A 16,045-nucleotide genomic window follows, 5' to 3' on the forward strand; every position below is an offset into this window, starting at 1 on the left:
TCATTCGTCAGAGCGACAATTCATTGGAACGCGCATTCGCTGCAGTTATAGCTTAATCATGCACTCAAGTCCTGTCGATTCTTATATTTGTCGATTTATTATTGACTGTGTCGACGCGTTTAGTTTCCTAAACAGAGAAAAACCGAATAGCAGAGCAAGGGAAGTTAATAGTCGTCGTTGTGAGAGATACCAATGCATTTCTACACTGCGGATGCGTGTAGGACGCGAGATTGGTCTCGTGCGGGCAAACGTCGTTTCTTCCAGTTCCGTAGGCTCCGCGAGAGTGGGTCGTGGCGCGTTGAACGGATTACCAGCCAGATTTAATGTCATCTGGTCTGCGTGCATTCTTCCCTGTTTTCCAATTACATATTCCGTCTGTTCTTCAAATCCATCACGACGAATAAATTATACATTCTCCCTCGGAACGGTAGACGAATAACAGAGTCTATAATTTTCCAACGTTGAGTTTCTCCGAAAAATCTTGGTAGAAATAATTCATTGGCCAGCCCTGGTTGTAAGTCTGTCATACGGAGTAGTTGCGTGGAGGGCACGATCGGTCTTGGTTGAACGAAACGCTCGATTCTTCCACAACTGTAGGCGCTTCGAGTGGGCCGGTGACCACTGAATCAAGAACCCCGGTGCTGCGCACACAGGCCACGAGCGCCCACTCGCGCCGCGCTCGCCCACGTACGGAGACCAAACCTACCTCGAAGCTACGTAGGTAGTGGTGCGTACACAGCATTCTTCGTATCTATCGAGGTGTGATCCGAATATCGCTTTCGGCTTTGTTCATTCAAATTCGTTCTCCCATTCTTTCAGGATTCTTCGTGCGGATACTTCTTACTAGGCATATAGAATAGGCAAAATACGATACAGGTTTGGCAAAACGGATGATCGCGTGCTGGTTGCTTTTTAATTCTCTGTTTCGACAAGATAACGATGTATTGCGATTTATAGAAACTACGAGAGAGAAAGAGAGAAGAAGAGAGTAACGGATGTGGTATCGTTTCAGGTGGGGATGAAGCGCGTGTCGCGAGGGCGAGAGGAAGCGGACGCGGAGCATTACCGAGCCTCATCCTCGCTAATGGAACGCCCTTGTCGAGAGTGTCACCACCTCGCGCGGGCTGGGCAGTGCGGATCAACGAGGCGATACTTACTACCCCGAGTCAATCAACTCATTATCAGCAGCAGCAACAGCAACAGCAGCACCATCAGAACCAGCAGCATACATCGAGTCCAGGATCACCGAGAGCCATCGAACAATGGGCTAGCGAGCGGGCAGCGTCGTCGGCTTTATCGGTTCGTCGTTCCACATCACCATCCTCGCCAGAAACAGCAAGGAGACTGGGAACAGGATCGTCGAGAAGGATCCTCTCGTCGTCGAGTCGAGTTAGGCCGGGTGGCGCAAGCGGCGGCGGAGGAGGAGCAGGAAGTGGAAGTGGCGGAAGAGGAGCAGAAAGGGGCGCAGAGATCGGTAACGGTATCCATTTCGCGAATCACTGGCAGGAGGAAGAAGAGCTGGAGGCGAAGAAGAAGGAGGAGCACCGGAAGCGTTGCGTGGACGCAGCGGTGCGTTGCCAAGCCGAGCATCTTGAACTGAGAGGTCGGCCGATGTCGCAGAACAATGCGATCGCGCCGCTTTCGCGGCCGCCTTCTTCGCAGACGAACGCGAATGCCGCAACCAACGGTCTCGACACCGCCAGCACAGTCATCACCACCGACAACATCGCCAGCACCAACTCCGACGACGGAGACGCGCGCTTCGTTCAACAACAGGGCGTCACCGGTGGTCGCGTGCACGATCACAACCGACCGTTTCCGCCACCGAGATTGCCCAGCGTGCACGTCGCGGCCGCCTCGACCACTACCGCGCCTCCCGCAGCCTCGTCGAATCCGAGAGTATTGGTCACCGCTCCGCTCAGTCCGCTTTCGAGCACCTTCCGGAGCAGACCGAGGAACGTCGACATTTCGAACGAGACGAACGCCCGGGGGCTGTTGTCGAACGACACGCCACCGAGGAGTCCCATAAGCGAGGTGAGCCTCACCGTGCCTCGACCGGATGGAGAGAGGGCAATCAACGAGTACGTCGAGGCGCCATTCAAACATTCGAACCAGGAGCGACGTGTCATCGACGATGAAAATAAACGCGCGATCGGTACTGATTGCCCGAAAATTGACCGAAGGCATCGTCAGAAGGGTGTGACGGACGCGTCTGTCGCGGCGACGCATCGGTTACACGCGAATAGGACTCAAGCGTTTCGCGGATTGATCGCGAGCGGGACGAACACGGCCGCATCCGCGGGCTCGATCGCCGCGAACACCGCGACACCGAACGCCGTGACCAAGCAGCCGGTCTCGTTTACCAAGGAACCGGCCAACAGCCTCGCCTCTAGAACTTACGATCCGGCCGGTTTGTCGATAATGTGCAATTTCTGCGGTCGATGTCGCTGCGAGTCTTGTCGGGAACCACCGCCATTGCCGAGTAAATGGTTGTGCGACAACAAATGCCTCTGCTCCGCCGACACGATCCTCGATTACGCTTCTTGCTTGTGCTGTGTGAAAGGACTGTTTTATCATTGCGTGGACGGGAACGGCGGCAGTGGAATCGACGGGGAGGCGGCCGGGAGCTGCGCGGACGAACCATGCTCCTGCACGGGGAACAGGAGGGCCTCCAGGTGGGCTTGTCTCGGTGCCCTTACTCTCGTCATGCCTTGCTTATTGTGCTACTGGCCGTTCAAGGGCTGCGTTGCTTTGTGCGAAATATGTTACGCCCGGCACGCCGCTCAGGGATGCAGATGCAACCCGAACACGATCGGGAACGCCGGGAATAGGCATCATCCGATCGCCAACGACATCGGGGACTCGAGGGATCCGGAGAAAAGGTTGCTCGACCCGGTTACACCGGAACTCTAATAGTTGGGTATTCCGACGCCGGTAATACACGTGGTATATCGCGGTCTCTCGCGAACAGAGACGCCAAGGCTCTTCTATGCACAGGATTATCGAGAGGGAGCAAAATGAAAAATTGCATTAAGTACAAGAGTTGCATTTAAGTCGAGAAACGATATCGAAGATTCTGACGAATTCGTACGTCTGACGTCGCGAGTGTTTTATTTATTATTCTTCCATGCGCGCGCGAAAGTGCGAAGCGAGCGAGAGAGTTTGAAAGAGCAAGAACGTGTACGAATGGAAGAATGCGAGTATCGTGTAGTAGTGGTAGGAAGGAAAGAAGGTGAAGGAGGAGAAGGAGGAGAAGGAGGATGGAAGATGGGCGAAGGATAGAAAGGATTGACAATGTACTACGTGAGCGTGCGTATAAACGCAGAGACATACCACTTACGTATAGATAGGTCTATACATGATAGAATATATAAATAGTACGCGCACACACAGGGAGCAAATGCGTGGGAGCGAACGTGACCAAGCGAATGCGTGGTAACAGTAAGCGAGAGAAAGAAAAGAGAGAGAAAGCGTGAAAGTAAATAGACGAACCACTAAAGTATATTGAACGCGAGCACGTGTACGCGCGTGTACACGCGTTCTTGCTGTTACTTCGCTCGAAACGCGTGTACACGCGTCTACGCCTAGGTTATAGATATATATATTGTATATTACATTTGTATAAAGAAGAAACTTTTCTACGGTTAATTTATTCGTGGCTGCATCGCCAAGTAACACATAAAGTTTCACAGTAGGAGCATGACACGGAGTGAGAGGGTGAGAGATGTTTGATCAGCAGGCGGCGAAAGAATTCGGAAGGCGTCCTGCCCGACTGGACTCGATTATTTTCTGAAACCGTGTGCCAGTCGCTTGCATCTCGCGGTAAAATACGTATATAAGAATCGGAAAAGGAAGGAATAAAGTTATGAAGGGGAAGGAAAAGGGTGAGGGGGGTCGGAGAAGGGGAAGAGACGGAGAAAGAAAGCTCTGAAAAGAAGCATTGTCCGCGTTTCCGAGCGTTTTCCTCCGCTCGGTACACGATGTATACGCTTTTATACTCGTTAACACTGTTGTATCGAGCGGCCCTGTCGAGCGTTAGAGAGCGGTATGACACGAGATCGAGATAATGCAAGCGTTCGGGCTGCGTGAGAGCGAGAGCGCTATGTAAGTCTGTAAGAATGAACGGTCGCATCTATATGTGTATCTGTGTGTAAGTGTTGGTGTACGTGTGTGTATGTGCATGTATGTATGCATGTATGCGTGTATGGGTGTGCTTCATAGGGACGACGAGAATGCGGGCAGATGGGAAAAGGACAATTGCGTGGGGGCATAAGTGTGAGGAGAAGAGAAGTACGGCACAGAACAGAACGAATCAGGGAAGGGGGAGGAAAGAGCACAACACGCCTGAAATCTCTTACGTACGTATACGTATTTATATATATATATAGGTTGTCGGGCGTCGTTTTCCAATTCGTTAATTCTCTTCCTTTTTTCCAGTATTATCTAGTCGTGCGAGTTTAATTAAATATCGTTTCATTAAGGTACGAGGTACAAAGCGATACACACGTGGTGTAGTTGACAGACCGTTTCGCTCTTTCGGTGTTGCTCTGCTCTTCTATAACGCGAGAGTGGATTCGCGACTCGGATCCTCTTTTTTTTTCTTCTTTCGCTTTTACGTACGCCGATTTAACGTATATACACGGATAATCCTTTTCCTCGTTGGTTCGACTCTACTTCTCTGACCAAGATTTTGAAATAATTAACGCCTTCGAGACTCTGGTGTTGTGGAGAGCCGAGCCGCCGCTGCAGCCTGGAGCGGCGTTTAATTGCACGGTAACAGCGCTTCCCACGCGGACGGAATTCACCGAACGAAGGTGTGTTAACTTTCCATTCTTGCTCGAGCGGCTTGATCGTCGAGGTATGTCGACGTTCCACGGGACACCGTCATCCTCACGACCACGATCACGTTCGTTTCTTTTATTGTCGAAACTGTCTATACCGTTTTTCCAACAGATACCACCGACACCACCGTTTTATCCATCTTTGGAGCGCATCGAACGAAATATACGAGTAGTCCTTGCATTTTTGGCACATTTCGGAAAAGATGAACAAACGATCGAAGACGCGCGTACCGTTAACGCGTACAAAGTCCACAGCGAAAAGTAATTGCTTGGAAGTTGATAAAGCACGAGAGGGGGGTCGAAAGGTTGGAAAACGCGTCACGGGAAGAGCGATTGCTCGGCGAAGCGGTTTTTCTTCCGATTGCTCGTTCGGCTTCGTTCATCGCGAAGAGGCAGCGAGAAACGGGAAGAAACTACGCGTCCACTCGTTTGCCACTGCGTTGACTTTCGAGAGTTGTCCGCGAAAGGACCTGTCGCGGAGTGAACGTGGCGGGAAACGATCGAACGTCCAACAAATCGCAATATCCCGCGCAATCAATCCCCTCTCGTAGGTTCGCCCTTCCAAGTCGAGGGAATAGGAGAACGCATGGTACAGGGAGAACGTTCCGCGGATCGGCCGTAATTGGAAACTTTTGGTGCGTTGATCGTATAGCCTTTCACGACTCGCGAAACCTTCGACGTACACTGATTTGATGTTGCGAGCATATTTGGTGCAAATAAAAAAGATACAACGAGACCATTGGAAACCGTCGGGTTCTCGCAAGCATTCGTCCAAAACGTTTGAAAACTTCCTTTTTTCTATTCACCCTTTTAACGACGAGTAATATTTTTTATTTGATCTTCCGAACGGTACTTTATATACACGAGGAACGAAGCGGCTGGCTAAAAAATGCTGAAAAAAAGGTGAACCGGACACGGGCATATTCGTTGAAATACAATTCGAATGGTCGAGATCGACTCTCGGGAACATCGAGCCCTGGGGCAAAAAGGTAAAAGTGTTAATCAAGAAGTACGTCGCGACGATCCCATTGATGCGTTTTGTGCATACCTATGCGCGCGCCTGTATGTATAAAATGTATGGTTGCATGTGTGTGCGCGCGTGTGTCTCGCGAAGCGAAAAGGAAAAATGTATGTTTTTATTAATATTAACTATATATGCTCTGTATATGTCTTGTAAATATTATATATATATACACATATATGCATATATATATACACATATGAATTATATATATATACAAACATGTATATATACATGTATATATATATACATATATATTTATGCATTTCTGTTTAACATATTGGAAGCAGTAGTTTGAGGACAGCCAAAATTGTTTCCGATTATTTCGATTCTCCGATTAATTTAGAGATTCGTCTATCGTTCTTTGCAATATCATTTGTCGGGTGCGCAGAGGTTATCACACGAGTCGAGACATCTGATCGATTCCTCCCTGTCTCTCTTACTTAACATTTTCTCTTCCGTATCATTAATCTTTGGTCTTTCTTTCGACGTTTGCCTCATCGTACTTATAAACAGCGACAGCTTTCGAAATATATTTACAATGGAAATCCTTGCAAAAATTCGAAGGAGAATACTCATCCACCCTTTGTATTATCGCAACGATCATCTTCTCGTTACTTCGGATAAAATAATAAATCGACGAAATAAGAACGAAGAGAAATAAAATTCGTAACGTGTATGTCTACTTTGTTTGATGGAAAACGATCGAGAGAAAGACAAGGATACAGCCTGCCGCGAGATCAGGAAATCTGTCCAAAATCGTTAGAAAGAAAAACAGAGAAAACAAAGGAAAATAAATAGATGTATCGGCGTATCCAGGTTCGATCAGTTTCTTCTACGGTGAATAAGCTCTCGTCGCATCAGTATCGTTACCGTGTAGTCTCCTTGCGAAACCTGATTCTTCGGGACATTGTAATCGCAAAGCGTTTAACATCGACGTAACTACGATATATGTCTTACTTACGCGGACGTACAATATTAAAAAAGAACAATGTGGTGTAAAAAACGAAGAAACGTACCAATTCGGTGTATTAATCCCCTCGCCCCCCCCCCTCCATGGACGATCGATACAAATTCGCCTCAAACTGAACAATCTTTCTACCTTTGATAAATAATATATCGCAATGGCTAATAAAACGGCACAAAGAAAAAAAAGAAAGAGAGAGAGAGAGAGAGAGAGAGAAACAAGAGAATAGAAAAGAACGAAAAATTCCATTACTTCCGGTTGATGCGAATTCGTTACGTCCATAGGAATGCGTTGACGCACATGTTGTTATCTAATTGTTAGTAGATTCAGGTTTATACCGGCAATTGTTAATAAAGTTAGTAAGCAAATACTTTTTTATTTTCTTTTTTTCTCGCGCAAATTTCGTCCTTATCTTCTTTTTTCATTCTCTATACATTTTTTGTAAGAAATAAAATATTCCTGGATTTTCACAGACTCCACTGATAGCCGAAGCTTCGATATTTAAATTCTATCGATTGGAAAAAGTGTTAAAGGTAGCGGGTTGAAAAGTGCGAAAGTTCAGCACTACGGATATTAGTTCGCTATGAATTTATAGTACGTTTAAGAACGTGTCTCGTCGATTTTTATGCATTCATAGGATATTCAAAAATGTAAAATATTGGATCTCAAAATTACATCACGCTCTACGATGTTTCGTATATAAAACAATCTTCTATCGAAGTCCGATCTGTCTGATTATATTCATAAAAGTACGAATTTGCATAAATATCGTCAGTCTAGCGATTCGATTTTAATTGGTCTTGAAGTCGGTTTTATCGATTCGCTCTAATTACTGGAAAGTGGAGATATCTCCTTGCTGCAGCAATCCCTTCGATTGATAATTAATTCCTGCAATCTTTATCGCGATATAAGAGTCGAAGATGCACATACTATGAATGAGGAGTGAACATCGTCGTGCAAATTGAAAATTCCATGGCGACGAGAATAAGACGAGAAAATACGTTCTCCACCATCTGTTTCGCTTGTTCCTGACCGATTCGTGACACTTTGAGTTAATCAAAAAGAAGAAGAAGAAGAAGAAGATGAAGAAGAAGCAGAAGAAGAAGAATAAGTAGATGACGCCGATGAGGAGCTACGTAAGGGAAGGTTGAAAGGAAAAGAGAGAGAGAGAAAAAGGGGGTCTGACGAGTCGAAAATAAGAAGAGAGCAAAGTGGCAGGCTGGCTGGTCCAGTGTTGTCACGTGACCGGAAGTGGCCTCTTCCCCACCCTTCAACTCCACCTTCGATGTCGAGACCTGTACACGATTTCCCCTTCCCTCCTTCCTTGGGCTTCATCCGGTTAGCGATGGGCATTAAATTCCGTCCGTTGCTAGTTTTCGAACGATTTAGTCGGACAAAAATCTCCGATAATAATTTGGTTTTAATGGAATGAATGAGCGGCGTTTCCAATAATTCATAGGAAAAGAGCGATCGATAGAACACAGCGTATGTGCATTTCTTGGAATATTAATTAGACCGTATAGAAATACTAGGAGGATGCGGCGTTATCGCCCCAGTTGTTCGAAATCACTCGGAAACATCTGTGGAATATTAATTCGTTAAGGGTCACGTTGCTTTAATACGACATTTCATTTGCAATTTCTTTTTCATCGATCTATGTTATCTAAATACTGTTTTTTAATATCGTAGCTGCGAAAGGGAATATTTTTCGTCGTTATTTCATTCACTCAGATCTCAAGTTGACCTTAAAGAGATATACGTGCTTGTTATATAGCGGTACTTTCAAATAGCTACAAAAATTCGATAGTGCGAGAATCAAAGGAACCTGATGAAAGAAGTTCCATTAGAGAATAAGAATATGCGCGAATACATTCTGCGGTTACTGTGATAAATTATTGCTCGGTCCTCGATGAGTTAGCATCTTCCGTAATAACACGAATCAGAGTTTGAAGCATCGGTCTTTCACAAATTTGTCCTCGCCGTTTCTTCGAGATTCGATTCGAAGATTTTGGTCGACACTTTGCGCCGCGCAGTGCTTAAACATGCGCACAGTAATTGAACAACGTTCGACGTGATGGAAGTTTTGTCAACGGTCCGAAGCGATTCGGAACGCGTTGATTCCATTGCTATCTCCGGTTACTTATCCCTTCCTCTCCGCACGAACGAACGCATCAACGAGAGGGAAGATTGGCCTGACTCGCTTTTGCCTCGCTTTGCCTTACCTTGACGACTCGTTCAACCACATTCGAAGAAGTCAAAGCTACCGGAGACGTCCTTTAACCCCTTCTTCCCCTTCACCTTCTGGCCGCCCCGCGAAACTAGTTTCATCCTTTGGTACATATTGTATTTGTACGTGACACGATAATTTCATAGTACCGGCTGACTTAAAGATATTGTACGATATGATACGCCGTGTTTATCGCGTCGCTTTACCTACAGAACGTAAGCAGCGGAGAGACAAAGGTGCAACACGCTGCAGAAAGGTTTCCAATTCCAGTGGTACAATGCAACAAACAATCTTTGCAGCAGTATTGTGGTATATGTCTTATTCGGTGCAGTTCGACTATATAATCGTTACTGAAAGAGCGTTAAATGGAACATTGGCAAAAAGGTAGGGTGATAAGGTGCACGGTTCTATGTGACACGATGATACAAGGCGCCAAATAGAAACAAACGAATGACAACTTGTTACAGGGCGCAACAATTTGTTCGCACGAATGCAGTTCTAAACGACAAGGAAATAGTCATAGGTGTTAGTCTATGATTACAGCGGATACGTGCTCTAACGAACTATCGTTTTCACGAATACGTTAGAACAATCAAGTATACGAAGATTACAGGGAAAGGGCTTGACAAGAACAATTCTGTTGTTGATTTTTTAACTTTGATGTTATTCAGCGATTAAAAGCGTGTACATTGATATAACGTACTTAAAAGGGAGAACATCCTATTCGACCAGAAGATAAGCATTTTAGCAGTAAATTAGAAATTGATGATGTTACGTTGATAAGATATTGGACTTTCAAATTGCTGAATGTGACTTATCCTATCCTTACTCTATGGTCTTCGTGTAGATACGCGTGAGATTTTATTCGTCAGAAGAATGGTTCGTCGATAGTTCGATTCCTAAGACATAAGAGATCGATTGTTGGAAAGAGGACGAGGCAAACTTAATTCAAAGTGAATCCTTGCACTGATTAGTTCACAATATTTCAATAGTTTTTCTCGCGTCATGCGTAACTCGGAAATGTTCCATTGGAGCAGCAGTCCGAGTGATCGAACGCGCCATTCGACGCGACAGAAGAGTCAAATAGAAGCGACCATTGTACACATGCGTTCGAAGCGCATCGTCCCGGAAACGCAAAAATCCGAACCAATAATGCGGTCGGGAAAAGAATCGAGACTGATAGAGAGGTGTTCGTGGAATGCTCGCGATATTCCGAGAATCGCGTGATATTTCCAGTGTCGTTCTACGAACGTCGTATTGATCAGTGATTCGTGCATGTAGTAGGTGGAACGGAGGATGGAACGAGCTATCGCGGCTGTCACTCGCGCGCGAGTCGGTGATAAACATTTCACGAAAACGAACGAGTAGCGAAGAGGGAGAGGATTTCATGAAATTTTGAACGAGTGGAGTGCGATCGAGGTATCTGAAGCAGCCAGACGCTTTTACGGTCGATCAGGTTTATCGGGCAGGGAATTAAAAGCGAAGCATCCGGGGACGAAACGAAGGCGAGAAGCGTTCGTCGCCGAGCGATTTTATAGGGATCCGTCGTAAGAATTTATTATCGCGTCAGGGTAATGGGAGAGCCAAGGTCACGTGGAAAGAAAGAGAGGGAGGAAAGAAGGAAGAGGGAAAGATCTACGAGCCATCGGTTACACAAATATGACTTACGATCTAACAGGACAGATTAAGCTCAATATTGTACTGATACGATATACAGAAATTTATTACCGTGAAAGAGAGATTAGAATGAGCGAGGTCGCGGTACGTTTTTCGCGATCCAGTGAAAAGGAAGCGTGTATTTAAAATGATCCATCGATGAAAACGATCGATATACGTACTTCCTAAAAAAAAAAAAAAAATAGGATACATATTTTGATAATAAACCCAATCTTGATTCGCCTGGTTGAAGTTAAGTCGCGAGGATTAAGAACGATAGAAAAAATCGTGCAAGTTGCAGCCGATTATCGAATTCTCGTGTATCGAAGGCAGATATCAAGGACACGATATGTGGAAGTAACCGCACGGATTCCAAAGAGAAGGTTGTCCGTGCTTTAGTGCGCGCCTTAAAGTACCTGGACACTGTGCAGACGTCTTCTTTTCGTCGACGCAGCTTCGACCGAATCATACAGAGGAGGATGAACGGGATCTTTTTCCTCGATCTGACGCGATAAATGCGATAGCAACGTGCGGTTAGCGGGGTTAGTGTGATGTTTTCGCGACAGGGCGTGCGAGTGTTCTATATTAAACTCGGCGAACGCGGGTAGGCCGATTGCGAAACGGACGGCTGATATTTTCGTTACATCGCACGAGTAACTGCTTCCGGCCGAGCATATCCTCCCTCTCTCTCTCTTTCTCTCTCTTGGTTGCTCTCTCCACGGCCGGCGTCCTTCCACTCGCATCCTGCTTTTCTACTCGCTCACCCGCTGACAGACTCTATTTTTCTCGCTCTGCTCCCTAGCTCCCTTATTTGCCGGCTCGTTCTTCTCTCTCTCTCTCTCTTGCTTCACGCCGTGCGTTGCTATCTCCTCTCTCTAATCGCCCTCTTTCTCTCTTTCCATCTCTCTGTCTCTCTCTTCTTTCCTTCTCCTTCTTCGTTCTTTTCTCCTTCTTTTTCTTCGTTCTTGCGCGCACGAGAGATCGAGCAGATGCCCGTGCTTCAGCCGGCCGGAAACACCTACGCATCATGGCAGCGTGCGAGGTAGCAATGCTCAGCGATGGGAACGAACGCCACGCGAAGCTTCCTCTTGCTTCTCGGTAATAAACGAAGAGCTTGTACGCGTCATAACGAAAATGATCCGTGCCAAATTTGTTGGCTCCTGGAAGGAAGAATCTTCTATCATGCATGTAAAATTATACGTTTCAACAACGATTTTTCCATACATTTCTCAAACTCCAGACACTTGAAATCTTACAACAGAATACTGTAAATGTTTCTTCTGTAGGAATTATTTCCTAGGAATCAGCAATTATAATCGTGCCTGTAATCGATTCCTTGTCAATTTTCAATAGCAAAGCAAACATTAAGCATCATCTCTGACTTCTGTTAATTCTATCCTTTATGAAATTCATCTTTTAAACAAGACTGTTGTTAATGTAACACCAATTGTATTAAATAGATCAGAAAGTGGTATGAAACCTTGAACATCACAGAGGGCTGTCGCGTCCCAACTACATCGCTAATCTGCGAAATAGCGACGGGATCGATTCAGGATCCTATCTTTGAAAAGAATTCAAGAACTCGATAGAAGAATATTGTCTCGATGTATACCATACTGTTAACTGCTCGCAATCCTGCTTACACTAATATAATATTGATATTCGTGAGTTAATGGTCGCACGGTATTGAATTTGTAATAAATGCTATAATGAGCTCCGCAAACGGATGTTGGTTCATCGCTAATGAGAACTAGACAAGCGATATAGATAGAAGGAGACTATGAGAGCTCGCTTCCGTTCTCGGTAATTTTGTCAGTAATGGGTATAACAAGAAGAAAAAGCAAACGTTACCTTATATAATTTGTTAACACGCATAATACAAACAGCAGATAAGATTTATATACGAACACATTGTTCTAAAGTCACCACGTTTGAACAACGAATGAGTTCTGAACAATAACGATTATAGGAGCAATTATAATAAAATAATGTAATTTATAAATGATGATCAAGTTAAAAATGAAGTAATGGTTTAATTTAAATTGCTCATTATTTGTTCAAAATTAAGTAAGAGTCATTGATTCGAAAGAATCTTGACACTGTCGCTAACCCCGTCTTGGTTTCTTCCTTCGGTTGTGTTACGAAGCTCAACAGTTTTTCTACGTGTTTCTTTCATAGGTACAGATATCGTGTCACAATGTTGGTCGAACAACGATTGATTCGCTTCGCTTCTTCTTCCTTCCTCTACCTTTTTATATCGCTAGATCAACCAGAAAAGGCTGTCTCCTTGCCGTTGCAATCTTCCAGTGCATCTTTGTCGCGTTTGGATATTGTAATGTTCTTCTTGATAGATCGATATTGTCGAAGAAATTTGTGCTTGTACTTTATTCTTGTTTTCTCGTTACACTTCGAGGTGCAAATTTTCAAATTAAAATTTTAATGTATTTTGAATTCTTCGCGGGTCGAAAGATTACTCGTGGCGCCACCTACTCGAAACACCTATTACACTAGAAACGCATATGATATTCAGAAAAGATAATAGTACATATCTTCGTTTTTAACGTTTATTGAATGAAAGACAAGTAAATAAAGGGTGCACTATTTATTTATTTACATAGAAATGAATTGCAAACATTTTTAAACATTAGAGAATGTAACCTAATAAATTTTTCTAGGTTAACTTATAAGAAACTTTTGATGATAGTTTTATCATTAGCATTCGCTTGCTTTTCTACGGTGTATCGTACACCATGTATCAGTAACTGGAATGCTTATTAAAACATGCATGCGAGATGCTACAAATACAAACTGCTGAAATTTTAAGAACGATCTGTTTTATTAGGAATTGTTCATATTATCCGGTTGAAACAACGAAAACTAAAGAATCCTTGCTTTTGAAGGAAATATTCTTAAACTAATCTTTTTTTATAACAATATTAGACTTCCATTTTATATTTAAATTATAACAAATCAAAACAAAAAACTGGAGTCCGCTACTTAATTCACAAGAGGTATATATTAGTGTGCATGAAATGAGACGTTATTGCTTATCGAAGTAAGTTTGCCTCCGCGAAGAATGGAACGCGGGGGATTCGAGGAATGCGAGGTGCGTGTAACAGGCGTGACCTTCCCAAGGTCAGACGGTGTGTAAAGGAACAATGCACACGGGACTTGATCCGTGGTAGTCTACTGCGATACAATACGACTGGTAACAGCAATTACGGTTTCAACCGAAGGAAACACTGTGTGTCCGTACCTTTGATCATTCAGCTATTCATAGATGCAAACACTGCTGATGTCACTTACTATCATTCAAAAATGTTCCATCAATACAAGTTGCACATTCTCGTAAAACGAGAAGTTTTTTATAATATAATTTTTGTAATATAATTTGAAAACAAAGATTCTTATTGTTTTATACTAAAAGACTATGAATATTCTTACATCTCTTTTAATATCTTACTTATACGTTGCATGTAAGTATTGACCCATATAAGTTTAGTAAGAAATTTAAGCTTTGTATGTCTATTTAATTGTAAACTGATTTTTAATGTTTTATTTTTTATTTATTTTCATTCTATTTTGCATCGTTTACACTTGTAATGTTTAATAAAAATATAAATAAATAATTTTTTAATTTCAATTCGCTTTGCATTTTATCTTTTCAAATTATCGATTGTACTTGTCTGATATATTTTAAAATTGATCCAGCGCCAAGATTACAATTTTAAAATTGAACTAACAGCGCACTCTAGTGGCAAACGTCCAAATTCAATATTGCTTAAAATAAAGACTTGAATCTTTCAAGTGCTTTTCTACTGGTAACAAACTTCTTCGCGCCAAATCTTTCATCTCAACACACGTGAATGTAAACACTTAATACATACTGCTAAATTTTCTAAACGTTATTTATACTGAAATAAAATGTGGTGTATAGTGAATTTCTCTAGATTCTCTTTTAAATTATATATTCTTTTTAATTATAAAATATAAAAATAGAAAATATAGATCTAATGAATTGGACGGATTTACCGAAAGAAATCAACGAAGATTTTGTTTCATACAAAGGAGATTATGATTTTCCACAATATCTATCTGATGAAAAAGAGTGGGTCAATTTCAAACATAAAAATTTTGAAGGTGGATTAAAATATTAAATACAATAATTGATAAGTAGTATAAATTTTAAATATACCATTATATAAATATTATATATTATTACAAACACAGTAAATTATTTTAGATAATATAGAAATTTTTGAACCCTTCTTAATAATGGAATTGTATAGATTTATACCTTATTTTGAGGGTAAACATGTCAAATTTCATCCTCTTAATATGCCTTATATTAAAATAAGGAAAATAGAAATAGTCGGATTTGTGATAGATGTTTCTGAAGATCCTAAATATTATGAATATCATGGTAAGTAATATAAACTATGTGAATTAACAAGTAATATCTGTAAGCTTTAATAAAGGTCTTTGCCTTAAACAAGTAATTTAAATAAAAATTGTTATAGTTGATGATGGAACAGGAAATATTATTATTTATTATGAGAAAGAAGATTTCAAAAGAGCTGCACTACGAAGAAAGAAAATTGACACTAAATATAATAAAAGTGCAAAGAATATAGATATTAAATCGTTAAAAACTCAAAAATGCCCAAAACATTTACCTAATCCCCGTCCAAAATTTATGTATTCTCCTGGAACAAGTATATCTGATATAGCTGTAAGTAATAAAATATAATTTTAACTGTAATATATGAAAGAGGAAGATAATATTAATGTAAATATTTATTATATAGATTTTTGAGCATAATTGGTCACTGGAGACAAATAATGGGACATTGGGTAGAAAACTAAAACGTTGTGCTCATGTACATGCAGTAGGTTACTGTACATTTGATTTTATGTATACAAAGAAATCAAGTGAAGAAATTACATGTGAAGATTTATTTAATGCCAAACTATATTTTCTTGCAAACAGAATTACTTGCATAAGCGAACAAAAATATAATAAAATATTGCTTTTGTGGATAAATACAGTTGTTAGAAGACGATATGATAAAAATTTAAATGAAGCAGCATCTTCTTCCAAAACATAGAAATAAAAGTAGATTCTACTATATTTTACAGATATAAAATGTGACAATTCTATACAATTGTTAAATGATGGAATAAAACAATTATAATAGATATATTACTGAAAAAGCATTTATTTAGAACATTTTGGATGCATTATTCATATGTTAAATATCATATATCGAATTAAAAATTTTTTATTGTTAATTAAATGGAAAATTCACACACAATGGAAGGTTACATGGCAA

General features: G+C 42.0%; 2 protein-coding genes across 2 annotated transcripts in view; both read left to right on the plus strand.

The window, feature by feature from the left end:
• Nucleotides 1-7,199, plus strand: part of LOC122573715 — a 36,990-nt gene extending 29,791 nt beyond the window's left edge. Inside the window, exon 4 of the mRNA XM_043740476.1 lies at nt 1,013-7,199. Coding sequence (XP_043596411.1) covers nt 1,013-2,913 — 1,901 coding nt within the window. The 3' untranslated portion in view covers nt 2,914-7,199. The remainder of the gene's footprint in view (nt 1-1,012) is intronic.
• A 7,312-nt stretch (nt 7,200-14,511) lies between these two features.
• Nucleotides 14,512-15,937, plus strand: LOC122573434. The gene is made up of 4 exons (XM_043739789.1): nt 14,512-14,852; nt 14,956-15,135; nt 15,233-15,444; nt 15,521-15,937. Exons 1-4 carry the CDS (start codon nt 14,726-14,728, stop codon nt 15,818-15,820), a joined length of 819 nt encoding a protein of 272 aa, XP_043595724.1. The 5' UTR covers nt 14,512-14,725; the 3' UTR covers nt 15,821-15,937.
• Nucleotides 15,938-16,045: the final 108 nt, after the last annotated feature.

Source organism: Bombus pyrosoma, linkage group LG12 (genome assembly GCF_014825855.1).
Source record: "Bombus pyrosoma isolate SC7728 linkage group LG12, ASM1482585v1, whole genome shotgun sequence".
Lineage (NCBI taxonomy): Eukaryota > Metazoa > Arthropoda > Insecta > Hymenoptera > Apidae > Bombus > Bombus pyrosoma.